The 16417-nt window shown below is 39.9% G+C and overlaps 1 protein-coding gene across 1 annotated transcript in view; it reads left to right on the forward strand.

The window, feature by feature from the left end:
• Hsf5 (heat shock transcription factor 5) overlaps positions 1 to 16417 on the forward strand; it is a 45723-nt gene that overhangs the window by 1351 nt on the left and 27955 nt on the right. Inside the window, exon 2 of the mRNA XM_005350488.2 lies at positions 5247 to 5621. Within this exon, the coding sequence (XP_005350545.1) occupies positions 5247 to 5621 (375 nt within the window). The remainder of the gene's footprint in view (positions 1 to 5246; positions 5622 to 16417) is intronic.

Genomic DNA, 16417 nt, shown 5'->3' on the forward strand with positions numbered 1-16417 from the left:
CATAGGCTCAAAGCAATTCTTTATTCATTAACCAATAAAAACAATACATAGACAGAAGGACCTCCCACACCAAGGAAGATCAAGCCAGAAAGTAACACTCCTCTGTGGCGTCTGCCTTAACTCCTGTCTCCAGGTTCCCACCCAGTTTGAGTTCCTGCCTTGGCTTCCCTCAGTGGACTGTGACTTATGCTATTTAAGCCAAATAAGTGCTTTCCTTCTTAAGTTGCTTTTGGTCTTGGTGTTTCATCACAGCAATATTAATCCTAACTAAGACAGGAATCTTAGGCTCTCAGAGTAAGGGGAGGGATACTTGTTTAATGCTTGAGAAGCTTGGTATAGGTCTTCAGATACCTCTTTTTAAAAGACAGAAACTCTAACATAGGCTGGCCACTTACTTTGTAGCTGAAGATGATCTTTTAATCCTCATTCTTCCATCTCATGAGTACTGGGATTCTGAGCATATACTATCATGGCAGGCTGTCTATGCAGTGCTGGAAATCAAACAAGGGGCTTTGTGCATGCTAATCACTCTCTACTAGCTCTTTTTGAGTACAGTCTACAGATGCTTTCAGTATAGATGCTGTCAGACCTCTGAGACTATGTATAATAAAATAAAAGTTGGATCATGCTACCCCTGTACAACAAAGGTATATAACAAAATGGAAGCTTTAGAAAAAAGATAGGTGCTAGAGAGATGGTTCAGTGGTTAATAGCACTGGCTACTCATCTAGAGAACCTGGGTTGGACTCTTAGCACCTATGTTGGGTCAGACAACAACCTGTTACCCCAATCTCAAGGAATATGACATCTATTTCTGGCCTCTCTGGGCCCCAAACATGCATGTTAAACAGATAAACAAGAAGACAAAACACCCACATGCATAAAATAATAATAATTAATTTAAAAAACAGAAAAAAAACCCAAAGCAACAAAGTCTGGCATCTATCTAGGACCTATAACACGAATAATAAAAACCCAGAGACAGATATTTGGGTTCAAGATGAAAAAAAAAAAAAAAAAAAAAAAAAAAAAAAAAGACAAAAAAAACCCAAAAGCTAGATGTCAAGCTTAGTTTAAAAGAACTTTAGAAAGCACACAATCATAGTTTATTGATTTTTCATTACTCCTTGTTATTCAGGATGGGAGGGACTGAATATTTAGTTAAAAAATTCAGAAACTTTTGGTCATAGTTCTTTGATGGACTTGATTGGAGCTGCCTTTCTGTCTGCACACGTGAGGGTGGCCTTTTTTCCTTGCTCTGTATGGCGGCCACAATAGACAGCCGCACCAAGGAAGCAACAGGATACACTAATGGGGATTTGGGATTCTTTTTTTTTCTCACCTTCAGATAGAAGAGTAATAGAACCATTTTCAGACAGTTAGCATGGTTAAATATAAAGAAGTCTGGGATATTTTTGAAACATGGGACAATTTAAATGTACAAGTAACACTATGGTTCCTTTCAACTAGGCCCAGTACTGAAGCAATTCTGCATTTGGAATTCGGAAGAGAAGAGCCTAGGTTTTCTGTCTGTGGAGTTTAGAAGATGAGGAACTAGTTTAGAGTTCTAGTGACAAGCTGAGAAAGTAACAGTGGCATGGGAATGTTCTAAAGGAATTCTAAAGGAAAAGTGAGCTGCCTCTGTGTGGTGAGCCTTGATTCAGCTGGGGAGAAGGACAGCAGAGACAGTTCTAGGGAATATGTTTCTTGGGAACTCCAGCTCGAGTTGTTGTTCATTTTGTTTTGTTTTTTAAGTCTTATTTCTAGAGGACTTAAGGGAAGAAGACAGGGAAATAACCATCTCAGGACATTCTCTTTAATCTTTTCCCCTCGTCTATCTTAAACCAGCTGTATTCTTTTCGTTGTTTAAAATTGCACATATTTACTTGCACATGTATGCTCTTGATGTCTGGCATGTGTGTAGAGTCAAAGGACAGATTGTTATGAGTCTGTTCTCTTTTACTTTTATCAAGTGAGCCCTTTTGTGTTGTTTTATTGTCAGTTTTATTATTCATAAGGCCAGTGGCGAGTTTGTTTAAGCATTTTAAAGATTATTTGTTGAAAAATTCATGCTTTTTCAGCGTGGCAGTATGTGAATGTGTTTTCAGGTATCTCCTATTTCTTCCTGCTGTTGTGTACAAAAGGATGCTAGCCATTGCCTATACTTAGTGCAGCAGGCAGTTGTGTTATTGGCTGCCGTGGAATGTAATTCTTTTGTTGTTCCAAGAATGCTGTCGCAATTTGTTTCCTTCTATGTGCCAAGGTTCTTGGCACTTCTATTTTTTCTCACCTTTTTTTTTCCATTTTAATTTTCGAACACAAGGTCTTGGTGTGTAGTCTAGGTTGGACCTGACTTTGAAATCTTCCTGACTCAGCCTCCCAAAAGCTGGGATTACAGGCATGTGCCACCCTGCTAGGCTTCTCACACTAGTTTTTATTCTACTTGTACTTGTCCTAGTTATATGGCTGCTGCTTCCTGCCTTCCAAATCTTCCTTAATTGTAGAATGGTCTACTTAAGGGCCTAGTCTTCTAATTTAGATCCACTAAGTCAAGAATATACCTGATAAAAAGTGTGGAGACTCTGTTTTTTCTCTTTCTATAGTCCATTTATGTTATTTTCACTGGCGATTTATAATATATACTACTGGTCAAATGGAGTTTAAAGTCTGGGAAGTAGATGCTCTTGTGTGAACACAACAAGCTCTCAATAGGCAGATTTTGGGATTCTTTAATGGAAATGGCTAGTTTGGTTTCATTTCCATAAAAGGAATAGAATCTTGAAAGTCAAAATCCATTGTGCCCCACATTTTCAGAATTCTGAATTCAAATATACCTTGAAGATGTTCTGAAGACACAAATACGATGACTTATGATGACTTGGTTAGAGAGAGCCCTATTAGCTAATTGTTTTTAAAAGAATAAAAATGAACTAACAGTGTTTCCATTCTTTAAGAAACAAGTTGAAGTAATGACTCCCCCCTCACAGTTTTGGAGGCTATTTTTATTAATACTTAGAATTTTTCATCGTTTTGTATTTTGATCATATGCATCCCTCACTCCTCCCTCTAACTCTTTCCAAATTCAGCCCTGCCAGCTTCATGGCCCCTCTTCCATATTTTTAACTGAGTCTAGTTCCTACTGCTCATGGACTCACTCAGGGTGTGGGGCCATCCACTGGAGTATTACTGACCCATTGGGGTCACACACCCTTAAAGAAAACTGACTCTCCTTTCCCCGGAACCCATCAACAACTCAATAGTGAGGAATGACCTAATCCTGACAATATTGTTATATTACCAGCATCTAAAATAGGTAATTACCCAACACTCAGAGTTTATCAGCAGGGAAGCAGAACCTTTTTTTTTTTTTTTTTCAAGGCAGGGTTTTTCTATAGCTTTGACTGTCCTGGAACTAGCTCTGTAGACTAGGCTGGCCTCCAACTCACAGAACTCGGCATGCCCTCTGGGGATTAAAGGTATGTGCCATCGCCTCCTGGCCAGAATTTATTTTTAAATTCAGATTTAAACTACATTTTTGGAACCTAACTAGAGATTGAACAGCCTATCCCTGAAAAGTCCAGGAGGTTTAATGAACTGTGTGTAACATAGTTTTGGCATGTGAAACCTCCAAGGAGAAAGCAAGTAGGAGAGGGGTAGTTGGGATGCTCAGAAACACCTGTTGTGAAAAGTACCGATTTCCTGGGGAAACCAGAATTGTCACTTGAATACTTTCCGTCTTCTAAACCAGGATTTTTTTTTATTCCTTATTAGATAGTGTGCTTGATTTCTCAGGTTTCAGAATTTGTGTTGTTAGTATTCATGCATTTATTTGTTTACTCTTGGTGTTAATGCTTTATTTGCTAAGGAAATTAGTTGCCATGGAAATAGAATGGGAGATGTGTTGAATGGTTTATAATTTATTTGAATGGGTAGATATTTGAGTAACATCTTTCAACATGTAACTTAGCACTGAAGTCACACATAAATTTTGTCTCTCTTTAATAAAGATTAGCTCAATAAAGTAGATTGCTTATTAAGATTAGTTTAAGGAAGCATGCTGGAAGGAAATCGTGAACCATGTATATAGTCAATAGGTAATAGTCTCCTTCTGAATAAATTAGTTTTTTATATTCAAGAATTCCAATCTATAAATCTATAGTATTTATAGCTATCATCTTCTCACTACAAACTTTTGTCCTTTTCCTCTCAATTTTCTTTCTACCTAATTAGATTAGGAAAAACAGATGCTCATGTTGGAGTCTCTGAGACTAGATGCCTGAAGTTTTAATCAGTGCTTCCTATGTGCACGAGCCAGTAAGGGTGTGAAGGCCACTGGAAAGGTCTCTGTTGGAGACTGAGGAAAAAGAAAAATGCAGGGCTTGCACTCTAGCCCAGTGGGTCAAGTGCTTGCCTAGCATATGGAAGTCATATGCAAAAGCTTTGATCCCAGGCCTGAAAAGAGAGAAAATCAGGAAAGATGATTGCTTACTTGAAAAGATGAAAAAACCTAGGTGAAAGTTTTCAAGCCTGATTTTTGTTGGCATTGTTAAGCGGAGTGTGGTGGCACATGCCTTGATCCTACCAGTCAGTTGGCTGAGGCAGGAAAATTGCTTAAACTTGGGCTATGTAGTGAGTAATCAGCCCAGGTTAGAACAACATAGCAAGACTCTCTCCAACAATTTACTACTTAAATATAAAATGAATAAATTGAGGGACCAGTGTGCTGGCTCAGTGAGTAAAGATACTTGATGAATTGGATCTCCCATAACCCACTTGGTAGAGGGGAGAAGCAATTCCTGAAAATTGTCCTGACAGCCACACACATGCTGTGGCAGGCATGCCCAAACAATAAGTAAATAGTTAATCTTTGCAATAAAGAAATATAAAAGTCTTTGTGGCTCATGTTATGAATTCTTATTTATTCTGAACATTTCTTTTATGTGTATAGTAGAGTGATACTTTCCTACTTATTAAAGCTCCTAAAGGTCTTGAAAGAAAACTTATAGTTTTGATTTAATTTAAACATTAGAGGTTGGCCACTTTAACTTTTATGTCAGTCATGTTGAGAATCATCAAGAGTTGGTTATTCTTTCAGCACTGTATTCTGAATTTCTTTTTGCTAAATTTAAAGTTCTATTGTGTTTAAAAATAGCTGATAGGTGAGCAGCTGCATATTTTTGACCTTTGGTTTACTGTCTGAGAGTGTATTGTAAAGTTTGTAAATGTGTTCTTCCTCTTTTATGCAGGACCAGTGGCTGTAGGACAATTTCACCGGTCATTCCGGCGAGATAATTTGTCTCCTTATTCCTACGTATCAACTTCATCCCACAACCACAGCACGTTCCCTCTGAAAGGTTTAGATCGAACCCCGATTCCTCCTAGAACATGGCAGAACTCCCTTGGAATGCACCCTGGACAAGTGGAGACATCTCCCACTTTTTCAGATAAAGGGGTTCCATTTCCTGTACTGCAGAGATTTCCAACTGAGGTTACTTACACGCTGCAGCCCAGCGCCACATCTGTACATGTTCAACAAGGTCCTCAAACAATGGTCAGCTCCTCCCAAAAATACAGTAACTACACACCCTCGGCGCAGTACTCCCAAGCCTACTACCCAACAGGTAGGAAACATTCAAGTTCACTGGCTTCTATAAAGGTAGCTTATAAGAACATTTATATTTTTGTAATATTTCAGTCTTTGTGTGCTTAACAAATAGGAATATGCATTTTAAAAATGTCATGACTTCTTAACCAGGCATATTTTTTTTTAGACTGTTTTTTTTTTTTGAGAAAAAAAATTTCCGCCTCCTCCCAGCCTCCCACTCCTCCCGCCCTCCCCCCACTCCTCTCCCCCTCCCTCTCAAGTCTGAAGAGCAGTCAGGGTTCCCTGCCCTGTGGAAAGTCCAAAGTCCTCCCCCCTCCATCCTGGTCTAGGAAGGTGAACATCCAAACTGGCTAGGCCCCCACAAAGCCAGAACAAGAAGTAGGATCAAAACCCAGTGCCATTGTCCTTGGCTTCTCAGCAACCCTCATTGTCCGCCATATTCAGAGAGTCCGGGTTTATCCCCTGCTTTTCCAGTCACAATCCAGCTGGCCTTGGTGAGCTCCCAATAGATCAGCCCCACTGTCTCCGTGGGTGGGTGCACCCCTCTTGGTCCTGACTTCCTTGCTCATCTTCTCCCTCCTTCTGTTCCTCATTGGGACTTTGGAACCAGGCATATTTTTAAACGATATAAAATGCTTAGGGACTGGAGAGCTGGTCCAGTGGTTAAGAGAGTATACTGTTCTTGCAGAGAACCCTGGCTTACGTGTCAGGAGGCTCACAACTGTCTTAACTTCAGCTCAGGGGTCCAGTGCCTCTGGCTTCACTAGCACCTGCACTCATGTACATATCTTACCCCTACATGCTCCTAATTAAAGAAATAAATGTTACATATATGGTATGTATATAAAGTTTCATCAGTTCTTAAGGATTTTGAGAATCTGTTACCATTTAAAAGTGTATATTTTCAGTAAAATGAAAATTCTATATCCACAAAGTGTATTCTAATTCTGAGATTAAGATTCAGTGCCCTGGGAGGCTGGAGAGATGGCTCAGAGGTTAAAAACACTGACTACTTTCTAGAGGACTCAGGTTCAATTCCCAGCACCCACATGACAGCTCACAACTGTCTGGGACTCTAGTTCCAGGGAATCCGACACATATAGACAAAACACCAAGATATACCAAACACATAGAGATTCAATGCCCTGGAATCTTACTTCCTTTCTTCCATTGTTGTCATGTTTCATTAAGTTTGTCTTTAAGATATGTTTTTTATTTCACAACTGAGATTACCTCATAATTAAATCATTTTAGTATTTCAGTAATGAAGTTTAATAAGAACACATACTCTTAGCTGGGTAGTGGTGGCGCATACCTTTAATCCCAGCACTCGGGAGGCAGAGACAGGCGAATCTCTGTGAGTTCGAGGCCAGCTTGGTCTACAGAGCTAGTCCCAGGACAGCTAGGACTGTTACACAAAGAAACTCTGTCTCAAAAAACCAAAACGGAAAAAGAACACATAGTCTGAAAATTAAATCCTTAAAGTGTGATGAAGAGTAGAGCCCTGCACTATTCACCGCAGCCGACTTAAGAACTGAGGAGTAACAGGCAAACTGACTGTGTAGCTGTGACTCCAGCCAAGGACAGTGAGGACAGGCTGGTAGATCCCAAGACAGCAGGCAATCCTTCCAGTAGTTACCATTGCTTTTGCCTCTTGGAAACAATTTTAGTATTTTCAAATAACTTTTTGCAGGATAGAATTATTTCATTCAAATTATATCTTATTTTATAGACACGCTGAAGCAGTGGTGTGTTTCCTCATATGTAGTTCAGTGTTTTGACATTGAGACAAAATTCACCCTCAATAACCACACCCTCAATTTACATACAAACAATTAGAAAAATTCTCAATGTTTTAAGTAAGTTTATAATTTTGTGTGGGTACCATTCCTAGTTAGCCTTGGCTGTGTGTGGTCTGTGGCCATGGGTTGGACAAGCCTGCACAGTAAGGCAGTAGACACAAGACAAGGGTCAACGCTTTCAGAAAAGACCAGGCAGAAAAGGAAGGGGACATTTCTCTCCTTCATGATAAGACTCTAGGAGCTTTGATTTTTGTCAGTTTTGCAGATCGAGAAAATCTCTTAAAGGCGTTTTCTAGGCCATTCTCCCAGGGAAAACTTAGCAAAATAAGAAAAAGGAATATAAGCTAGAAAAGGAATTAAATAAGTTGACATTTAAAAGTGTAAATGTGGTGACTGGTGTGTTTGTAATACTGTTCTCTGACTGTTAACTGGGAAATGTCTGGATCTTCTGCTGACTCGTTGCATTTTGCCTGATATAAATATCAAAGGGATTGCTCTACTTTAACCAATTGACCAAGTGGAATCCAATATGGATGTTTAGAGCTACTACTCCTCTGGTGATAGAGCTGAGAATGAAAAGGAGAGTAAATATGACTTAATGTTTTCATTGTCTTGCCTATTAGTAAAAGCTGAAAGATTTATATGGTCTGAAGAGAAACCAGAATACCATTTTTGCCCCTTAAAAATTTTTAAAATTGCCGGGCGATGGTGGTACACGCCTTTAATCCCAGCACTCGGGAGGCAGAGGCAGGCGGATCTCTGGGAGTTCGAGACCAGCCTGATCTACAGAGCTAGTTCCAGGACAGGCTCCAAAGCCACAGAGAAACCCTGTCTCGAAAAACCAAAAAAAAAAAAATTTAAAATTTAGTCTTATATAGAAAATGATTAGACTCTAATATTTTTCCTGATTTGCAACTACTTCTTTGAAAAAAAAAGTGCAATCTTTAAAAGTAGAAGATGGCACTGGGTGGTGGTGGCGCACGCCTTTAATTCCAGCACTCGGGAGGCAGAGACAGGTGGATCTCTGTGAGTTTGAGGCCAGGCTGCTCTACAAGAGTTAGTTCCAGGACAACCAGGACTGTTACACAGAGAAACCCTGTATCAAAAAAGCCAAAAAAAAAAAAAAGTAGATGATGGCTAAATTTATGTTCATAAGTTATCAATCTTAAATACACTAGAAAAGTAGGTTTTTTTGTTACTGATGAATTTAATCCAATATTTTTTTCTTTTAAAGATATGATTTATTTACTCTTTAGCAATAGTTACCTTTAACAATTAGATTATATTCTGACTTTATTAATAAATATGAATGAATTTATTCTTATCCATTGAATGTATTAATTTATTTTAACAAACAAGGCATTTCTAGCTAAGTTATTTTAGCTGCATTCTATGTATGCATATGTGTAAGTAGATAGACAGACACAGATTCTCTGTCTTCACACACACACACACACACACACACATATTGAGACTGTATCTATCTCTCTATATAGTACTGGCTGCCCTGGAACTCACTATATAGGCCAGGCTGGCCTTCAACTCACAGAGATCTGCCTGCCTCTGCCTCCCAAGTGCTGGGACTAAAGGCATGCACCACCACTGCCAGGCTAAATACTTTTGTAGATGGAAATTTCTTTTCTGCCCAGTTCTGTAGCCATTCAGTCCCAGGGAAACACACAGACACTTATATCATAAACTGTTTGGCCTCTTAGCTCAGGCTTATTATTAACTAGCTCTTACAACTTACATTAACCCATAATTCTTGTCTATGTTTAGCCACATGGTTTGGTACCTTTTCTCAGTAAGGCATTCTCATCTTGTTTCCTCTGCATCTGGCTGGTGACTGCCTCTCTGCCTTTCCTCTTCCCAGAATTCTTCTAGTCTGGTCACCCTGTTTATACTTTCTGCCTGGCTACTTGCCAATCAGCATTTTATTAAACCAATACAAGTGACAAATCTTGCTGGGCAGCCGTGGCACATGCCTTTAATCCTAGCACTTGGGAGGCAGAGACAGGTGGATCTCTGTGAGCTCCAGGTCAGCCTGGTCTACAGGGGGTAGTTCCAGGACAGGCTCTAAAGCTACAGCGAAACCCTATATCGAAAAACCGAAGGGAAAAAAAAGTGACAAATCTTTACAGTGTACAAGAGGATAATACCACAGCATACTTTCCTTTACTTAAAACATTAAAGACTCAAAAGCTTCTTGTGTGTCTAGATTCAGGTCTCAGCAGTTAAGAGCATTGGCTGCTCTTGAAGGGTACTTAGGTTCAATTCCTAGAACCCACATGGTGATTCACAAACATTTGTAACTCCATTTCCAGAGAATCCAACACCCTCTTCTGACCTCCACAGGCACCAAGCATGCATATGGTACATACACATACATGCAGGCAAAATATTCATACATATTGAAATAAATAAACCTTTAAAAAAGCTTCTTGGGGGTTAAATTTTAGACTGTGCAGGAAAGTGTAGACACGTACCCTTAGCTTTCCAATTTGGAGTTTTGGAGGCATATTCTTATGAAACTATTAGACGCGGTGGCTTGAGCGCTATATTCCTTAACCTGCAGGAACAGGTGAATATAACATGGAAGTTTTTAAATTGGAAAATATACTTGGAGTTCTAAGCAATATTCATTAAAACTCCTAGAGAGATGAGAACCACTTATAAATTCCTCGTTAGAAAATGTTACAAGTTGTTAATACTTTTCAATCTTTGCAGAAATAGTATTTGTTAAATTACTGATTTGGGGTGTTATTAAAAATATTTTATTTTCGAGCTGGGCAGTGGTGGTGCACACCTTTAATCCCAGCACTCAGCAGGCAGGTGGATCTCTGTAAGTTCGAGGCCAGCCTGGTCTACAGAGCGAATTCCAGGACAGGCTCCAAAAAGCTTAAAAGAGAAACCCAGTCTTAAAACACAAACAAACAAGTAAACAAAACCTTTTATTTTCAGCTGGGTATGAATGGCGCATACCTTTCATCCCAGCATGGGGAAGCAGAGGCGGATCTCTGTGAGTTTGAAATCAGCCTGGTCTACAGACTGAGTTCCAGGGCTACACAGAGAAACCCTGTCTCAAGAAACCAAAACCCAAAACAAACAAATAAAACTTTACTTGTGAACTTGTAAATTAATACTTGTCTGCAAGAGTTCAAGGCAAGTATGTAGAAGGAACCATTAAGAGAAGGAGGGTGTGGGGCCGTGGCTTAGTGATGCAGTTCTTGCCTAGTGCACTGGGCCCCAGCTCCAGCCCAGCACTGAAGAGCAGAAAGAGCAGCACAAATAAGAGCCCCTGTCATTTGGCACATCGTGTTGTTTGCATTTTGTTTTGTCAGCATTTAACAAGGATAATTTGAGATGACTATAAAGTTTCTGAAATTTTGAGAATAGTAAAAACAAAATCTTCTGACAGCTTCTACACTTGCTCTTAGCCAAAAGGTTAGCTGAGCAGTGCTTGTGATGGCTTCGAATACATGACCTGAAGTGAGTGAGAGTCTTTGCACACTCTGCAGTGCTGCTGCATAAGTAGAGTTGTATTGTTAAAGATGAGCTGTCTTCTCTGGGAATGAGAATTTCATAAAAACTGCTGTGCGATTGCCTAACTTCTCCAGTAGGGTGAAGGATACAAAATGCTAAGCAATATAGTCACTATTTACTAAGCACCTATTAACAGCATTGTGAACACCCTCTCAAAGCCAGTTCAGCTCTTAGTGCTGAAAGGCAAGACGACCTCGACCACATTCGCGTAGGTCACAACAAAAAGACTAACTGAAGAGTTACCAAATTCCAGTCCCTTCAAAACAAACTTATCATCTGAGGCTCAGGTAAAATTTTAATAAAAATACTTAACTTCTTCTAAAAATTAGTTGTGAGGTGCTGGAGAGATGTGGTATCCTCTCTTTTAATTGTCTGCCTTTTAAACCACAGCTGTCCTAGTCAGCAACTGCAGCTCTGCCGCTACCAGCAGGCTAGGATGCAAGAGCCTCAGCCCGAAGAAATTCTTGCCCCTATGGTACCTACTCTTTCAAAACTACTAAGAGAATTTACTAAATCTCTGTTCAAGATTCACGGTGCGGTAGTGGCGCACACCCTTTAATCGCAGCACTCAGGAGGCAGAGGCAGGTGGATCTCTGTGAGTTTGAGGCCAGCCTGGTCTACAAGAGCTAGTTCCAGGACAGGCTCCAAAGCCACAGAGAAACCCTTTCTCGAAAAACCAAAAGAAAAAAAGAATTAAAGATTCAAGGGTGGAGGTAGAATTGTGCCTCCCAGAGAGTCTGAATAGTAAACAGCTCACCTAGCTTGCCTCCTCCCATCTCCCAAGAAGTTCTTTTTCTCTTTCCTCTTTATAAACCCTTCTCAACCTGGCTCCTCCCTACTACTTCCTGTCAGCTACATGCTCATGCAGCCTCCAGACCACAGGTGAATTTTATTTAACCAAGCACATCTTTGCTTGATTAAACAAAGTGTTCCAAAACATAAAAGTAACACACCTTAAAATAATATTCTATACCAGAGCTGGCTTGATGGTTAAGAACACTGACTGCTCTTGCAGAGGACCTGGGTTCAGTTCCCAAAATCTGCATGGTGGCTCACAGTCATTTACAGCTCCAAGTCCAAGAGTTCTGGTGCCCTTTTCTGACTTTTCTGCCCGTTTATGGGCTGGGGGCAGGGCAGGGGAAGCTGCAAGTTTTTAACCCTAGCACTCAGGAGGCAGAGGCAGTCAGTCTCTAAGTTCAAGGCCAGCCTGGTCTACATGGTCTACATAGTGATCTCCAGGACAGTCAGAGCTACATAGTAAGACTCTATTTCTAAATAAATAAATAAATAAAATCATTAGATTTGGCCTCTTTAAATAGTATGACTAACAGTTTCATAAATAGTTTTTATAGTAAAGCCAGGAACTAAAAAAAATGCAATCAGGTTAACAAAATGATCATCAGAATCTTCTTGTATTTGTCCTCCTTTGAAGCACTCATTTTCCTTGCCTAGAACATTTTTACATCCTAATTCCTCAAAGACAAACTGTTGGGTCCGATGGTAGTTAATTCTATCTAGACTCTCACCCTCTGTTACTTTTAGTGTGATATTATAATCTCCCTCTTTTGTAGAAAATGTTCATTTTAGGCCTTTTCATTTAATTCATTTTTACTATGTATTTAAATATACTTAATATTCATCCATCCATATTTACCTATCAAGTTCTGTGTTACGGATTTTTTTTTTCTTTCTTTTTTGGTTTTTCGAGACAGGGTTTCTCTGTGGCTTTGGAGCCTGTCCTGGAACTAGCTCTTGTAGACCAGGCTGGTCTCGAACTCACAGAGATCCGCCTGCCTCTGCCTCCCAAGTGCTGGGATTGAAGGCGTGCGCCACCACCGCCCGGCTTCGGATTTTTTTTTTCTTGACTCACATGCTGAATTGGCTCAAAATAAACTTTGCCTTCTTTTCAAAATCATTTCTTTCCTTTCTGTGTGTATGTGTGTGGTGTTTGTGTGTTTGTGTGTGTGTTTGCATGTGTTGTGAATATGTGCCTATGGAGGACAAAGGTTGGGGGTTTTCCTTGATCATTCTCCACTTTATTTCCTGAGGCAGGGTTTCTCCGTGGCTGACTAGCATGGATAGTCAGCATGCCCAGGGATCTTCCGCTTCTGCCTCCTGACTGTGTGGCTTGTATGTAGGACTGAAGAGCCACACTCCAGTCCTGGTCTTCATGCTCATGCTGAAAGAGCTTCACCCTCTGAGCCTTCTCTCCAGCCCCCAAAGTTACATTTTTAAAGTCAAAATCATGATGATAGCAAATTGTAGCTGTCCTTAACTTCATTTTAAAATGAACAGTTACTATGACCAGGCACTGCTTTAAGGACTTTCCAGACATTAATTCATTTAATTCTCAGACTTACCTTATAAGATAGATTTTGTCATTTTATAGATGGAGAAACTGAGGCACAATTGATAAGTGGCAGACTGATGGAGAAGCCTATCTATCTACTACCTGTCTTCTGTCTATCTACATTCTTAGCAAAAAGCCCCCCAACGTGCATGCATGCGTTTGTGTGTGTGTTGTTTCTGTTGCTGTTGTTTTGCTATATTTCTCTTTTAGGGGATTCTTCTGGTATTTCTCTCCTATCAGGTGTGGTAGACAAGGAAAAGATTGATGGAGAGATGTACCCTTGTATGCTGCTGGTGGCGTTGGGACTGCTCTGGGTTATTAGTTCATTCTACCTGAAGAAAGGGAACGTAATCCAGATGTTAGAGTGGAAAGGCCAAATTGGGTTGTATGGCTGCTTTTAATGCATTTCAGTATTTTCTCCTCTGAGCAGTTTTTGATTATAATGGACCCTTGGTAAATGTTCTTTTGAGTGGAGTGGACTGGTTCTGGTTCATTTGGTCATCTGACATGGCCATCAATGGGTTATATTCTCAGTTTCTCTCTCATCCTAGACGGAAGCCATAATAGTTTGGGCCAGAAACTGGGTATTGTAAAAATTAAAACATGACTAACATGTAAAGGATGAAATATTTTAGCCTGTATGGCACTACACACCTATAATCTCAGCGCTTGAGATATGGAGGTAGTTGGTTCTGATTGCAAGGCCAGTCTGGGCTGTATGAGACCCTCTCTCAAAAAGCAAACACACACGCACAAGAGCTGGGGACATGGTTCAATCAGTACCGTGCTTGCTATGCAAGCTCAGTACCCATATAAAACGCCCAGTATGTGCCTGTAGTCCTCATACTGGGAAATGGAGACAGGATCTCTAGGGCTTGGTGGCTAGGCAGCTTAGCTGAGGCTGTGAGCTCCAGCTTCAGCCCCTCAAACATTGAGGAAGAAAGAGATTGAGGAAGATATTTGACATCAACCTCTGGCTTCTAAACACACACACACACGGTAAATATTTTCAAAATTAGTCTTTTAAATGAGAATAGCAACTAAGACTATAAGAACTAAATAATTTGTATAAATTTATGCTTTGGGGCCTGACTGAGAGTTGATCTATAAATGCCGGTAACTCTAGCACCAGGGGACCCAGTGCTCTTTATTGACCTCCATAGGCACCTGCACTCATATATACAAAGCCACGTGAAGATGTATACATAATTAAAATCTTCAAATACAAGATACATAAAATATTTGAATATTTTTATTTTAAAAATATTTTTCATTATTTAAAATTGTATTTGAATTGGCTCTTGGACAAAGGAGTTGCTTATAATCATCATTATCATCATTATTGTTTGAAATAGTTTCTCAAGTTGTGGTTCTGCCTCCCAAGTGCTGGGATTAAAGACTCTCATCACTTTTTATTTGATTATTTGTTTGTTTGTTTGTTTTTCTAAGATGTGGTTTCTCTGTGTAGCTTTGGTTTTCCTGGAATTTGCTCTGTAGACCAGGCTGGCCTCAAACTAGTAGAGATTCTCCTGCCTCTGCCTCTCAAGTTCTGGGATTAAAGGTGTGTGCCACCACTGACCAGCCTCATCAAAATATCTTAAAGATTCATCCATTTTGTAGTATGTCTCAAAATTTTCCTTTTTGAAGATGAATGATAATTCTACATACAAGTATTGATATTTATTCATTTATCTGTTGAAGGATTCTAAGTTGGTCCCACTTTTGTAGACTATTGCTATTCTGAACTTGGGTAGAGAATGTCTTGGGGTTTTTTGTTTTGTTTTGTTTTGTTTTGTTTTGAGACAGGACATTGCTGTTAATCCCAGGTTAGCTTCAAACTCCATGTCCTCCCTTCTGAGATTCCTGAGTGTTGAGAGTTCAGCCTTGCATCACTATACCCAATTTAAAAATATTTTTCAGGCTAGGCAGTAGTGGTGCACACTTTCAATCCTAGTAGTCGGGAGGCAAAGGCAGGCAGATCTCGGAATTCAAGGCCAGTCTAGTGTACAGAGTGAGTTCCAGGACAGCCAGGGCTGTTACACAGAGAAACCCTGTCTCAAAAAACAAAAACAAAACAACAGAAAAAAATTCTACTTTTATTTATTTTGGGTATGTAGATGCACGTCCACTTAGGATGGGGCTATGACAATATGTGTTATAACCCTATTGTAAGTTGAAGCTATTAAAATGCATTTGATACACTTAACATTCAGAACTTTCTTAGTTTACTAGTAGGGCATTATAGGGTATCAGATGTTGGGAGCTGAGGCTCACTGTTGCTGCCCAGCATCTCAGGAGTAATGAGCTGTGGAACAGATAAGGTCTCAGTGTGTGGTTTACACTGAGTTCATATCACCTGTACACCACTGTGAAACTGAAAGACTATGAGGGGCTGTATTCCCAGAGCATTTGTGTGACTGGACATTCACTCACTATTAACACTGCACTGCCCTGGAATAGATTCAAATCTGAAACATATGTTTAAATTATTTCCATAGAGCCAAGCGTTTTGTTTTTACTTTTTGAGACAGTATTTCTCTATGTAACAGCCCTGGCTGTCCTGTAACTCGCTTTGTAGACCAGGCTGACCTTGAACTCACAGAGATCCACTTGTCTCTGCCTCCCTAGTGCCGGGTTTAAAGACGTGCGCCACCACTGCCAGCCTACACTTTTTCTTATACAGGAAGCTGGATGCCTTGAGAGAGCATTGCCTTCAGGAAGACAAAGCAAGATATAGGAGAGTGTGTATTAGAACATAGTGATAACTTGGTTTCTTAATGTTATTGTTTTCATAATTCATAGTACATTAATTTTTCATATGCTAAGCACAAACTTGAATTTTGGCACCTAGATATTCCTGTTCCGCATACTTGCTGATAGCACACTCTTTCAATTGACTGTACAAAGTGGGCTGCACTGGTAGCAGGAGTTTTTGGAAAGTGTGGCTTCACAGACTCTCCTTCCCATCCCATTTGTCATCTCTTACTGGACACGCTGAATAGTATCCATGGTTTGCTTTTTTCTTACAAGACTCATTTGTCAACTCTATTATAATGACATTCTCTGAGCTAAATTGTACTTTTATTTCTCCAGCAAATTTTCTTTTTTTTTTTTTTT

The sequence above is a fragment of the Microtus ochrogaster genome, chromosome 7 (genome assembly GCF_000317375.1).
Source record: "Microtus ochrogaster isolate Prairie Vole_2 chromosome 7, MicOch1.0, whole genome shotgun sequence".
Taxonomy (NCBI): Eukaryota; Metazoa; Chordata; class Mammalia; order Rodentia; family Cricetidae; genus Microtus; species Microtus ochrogaster.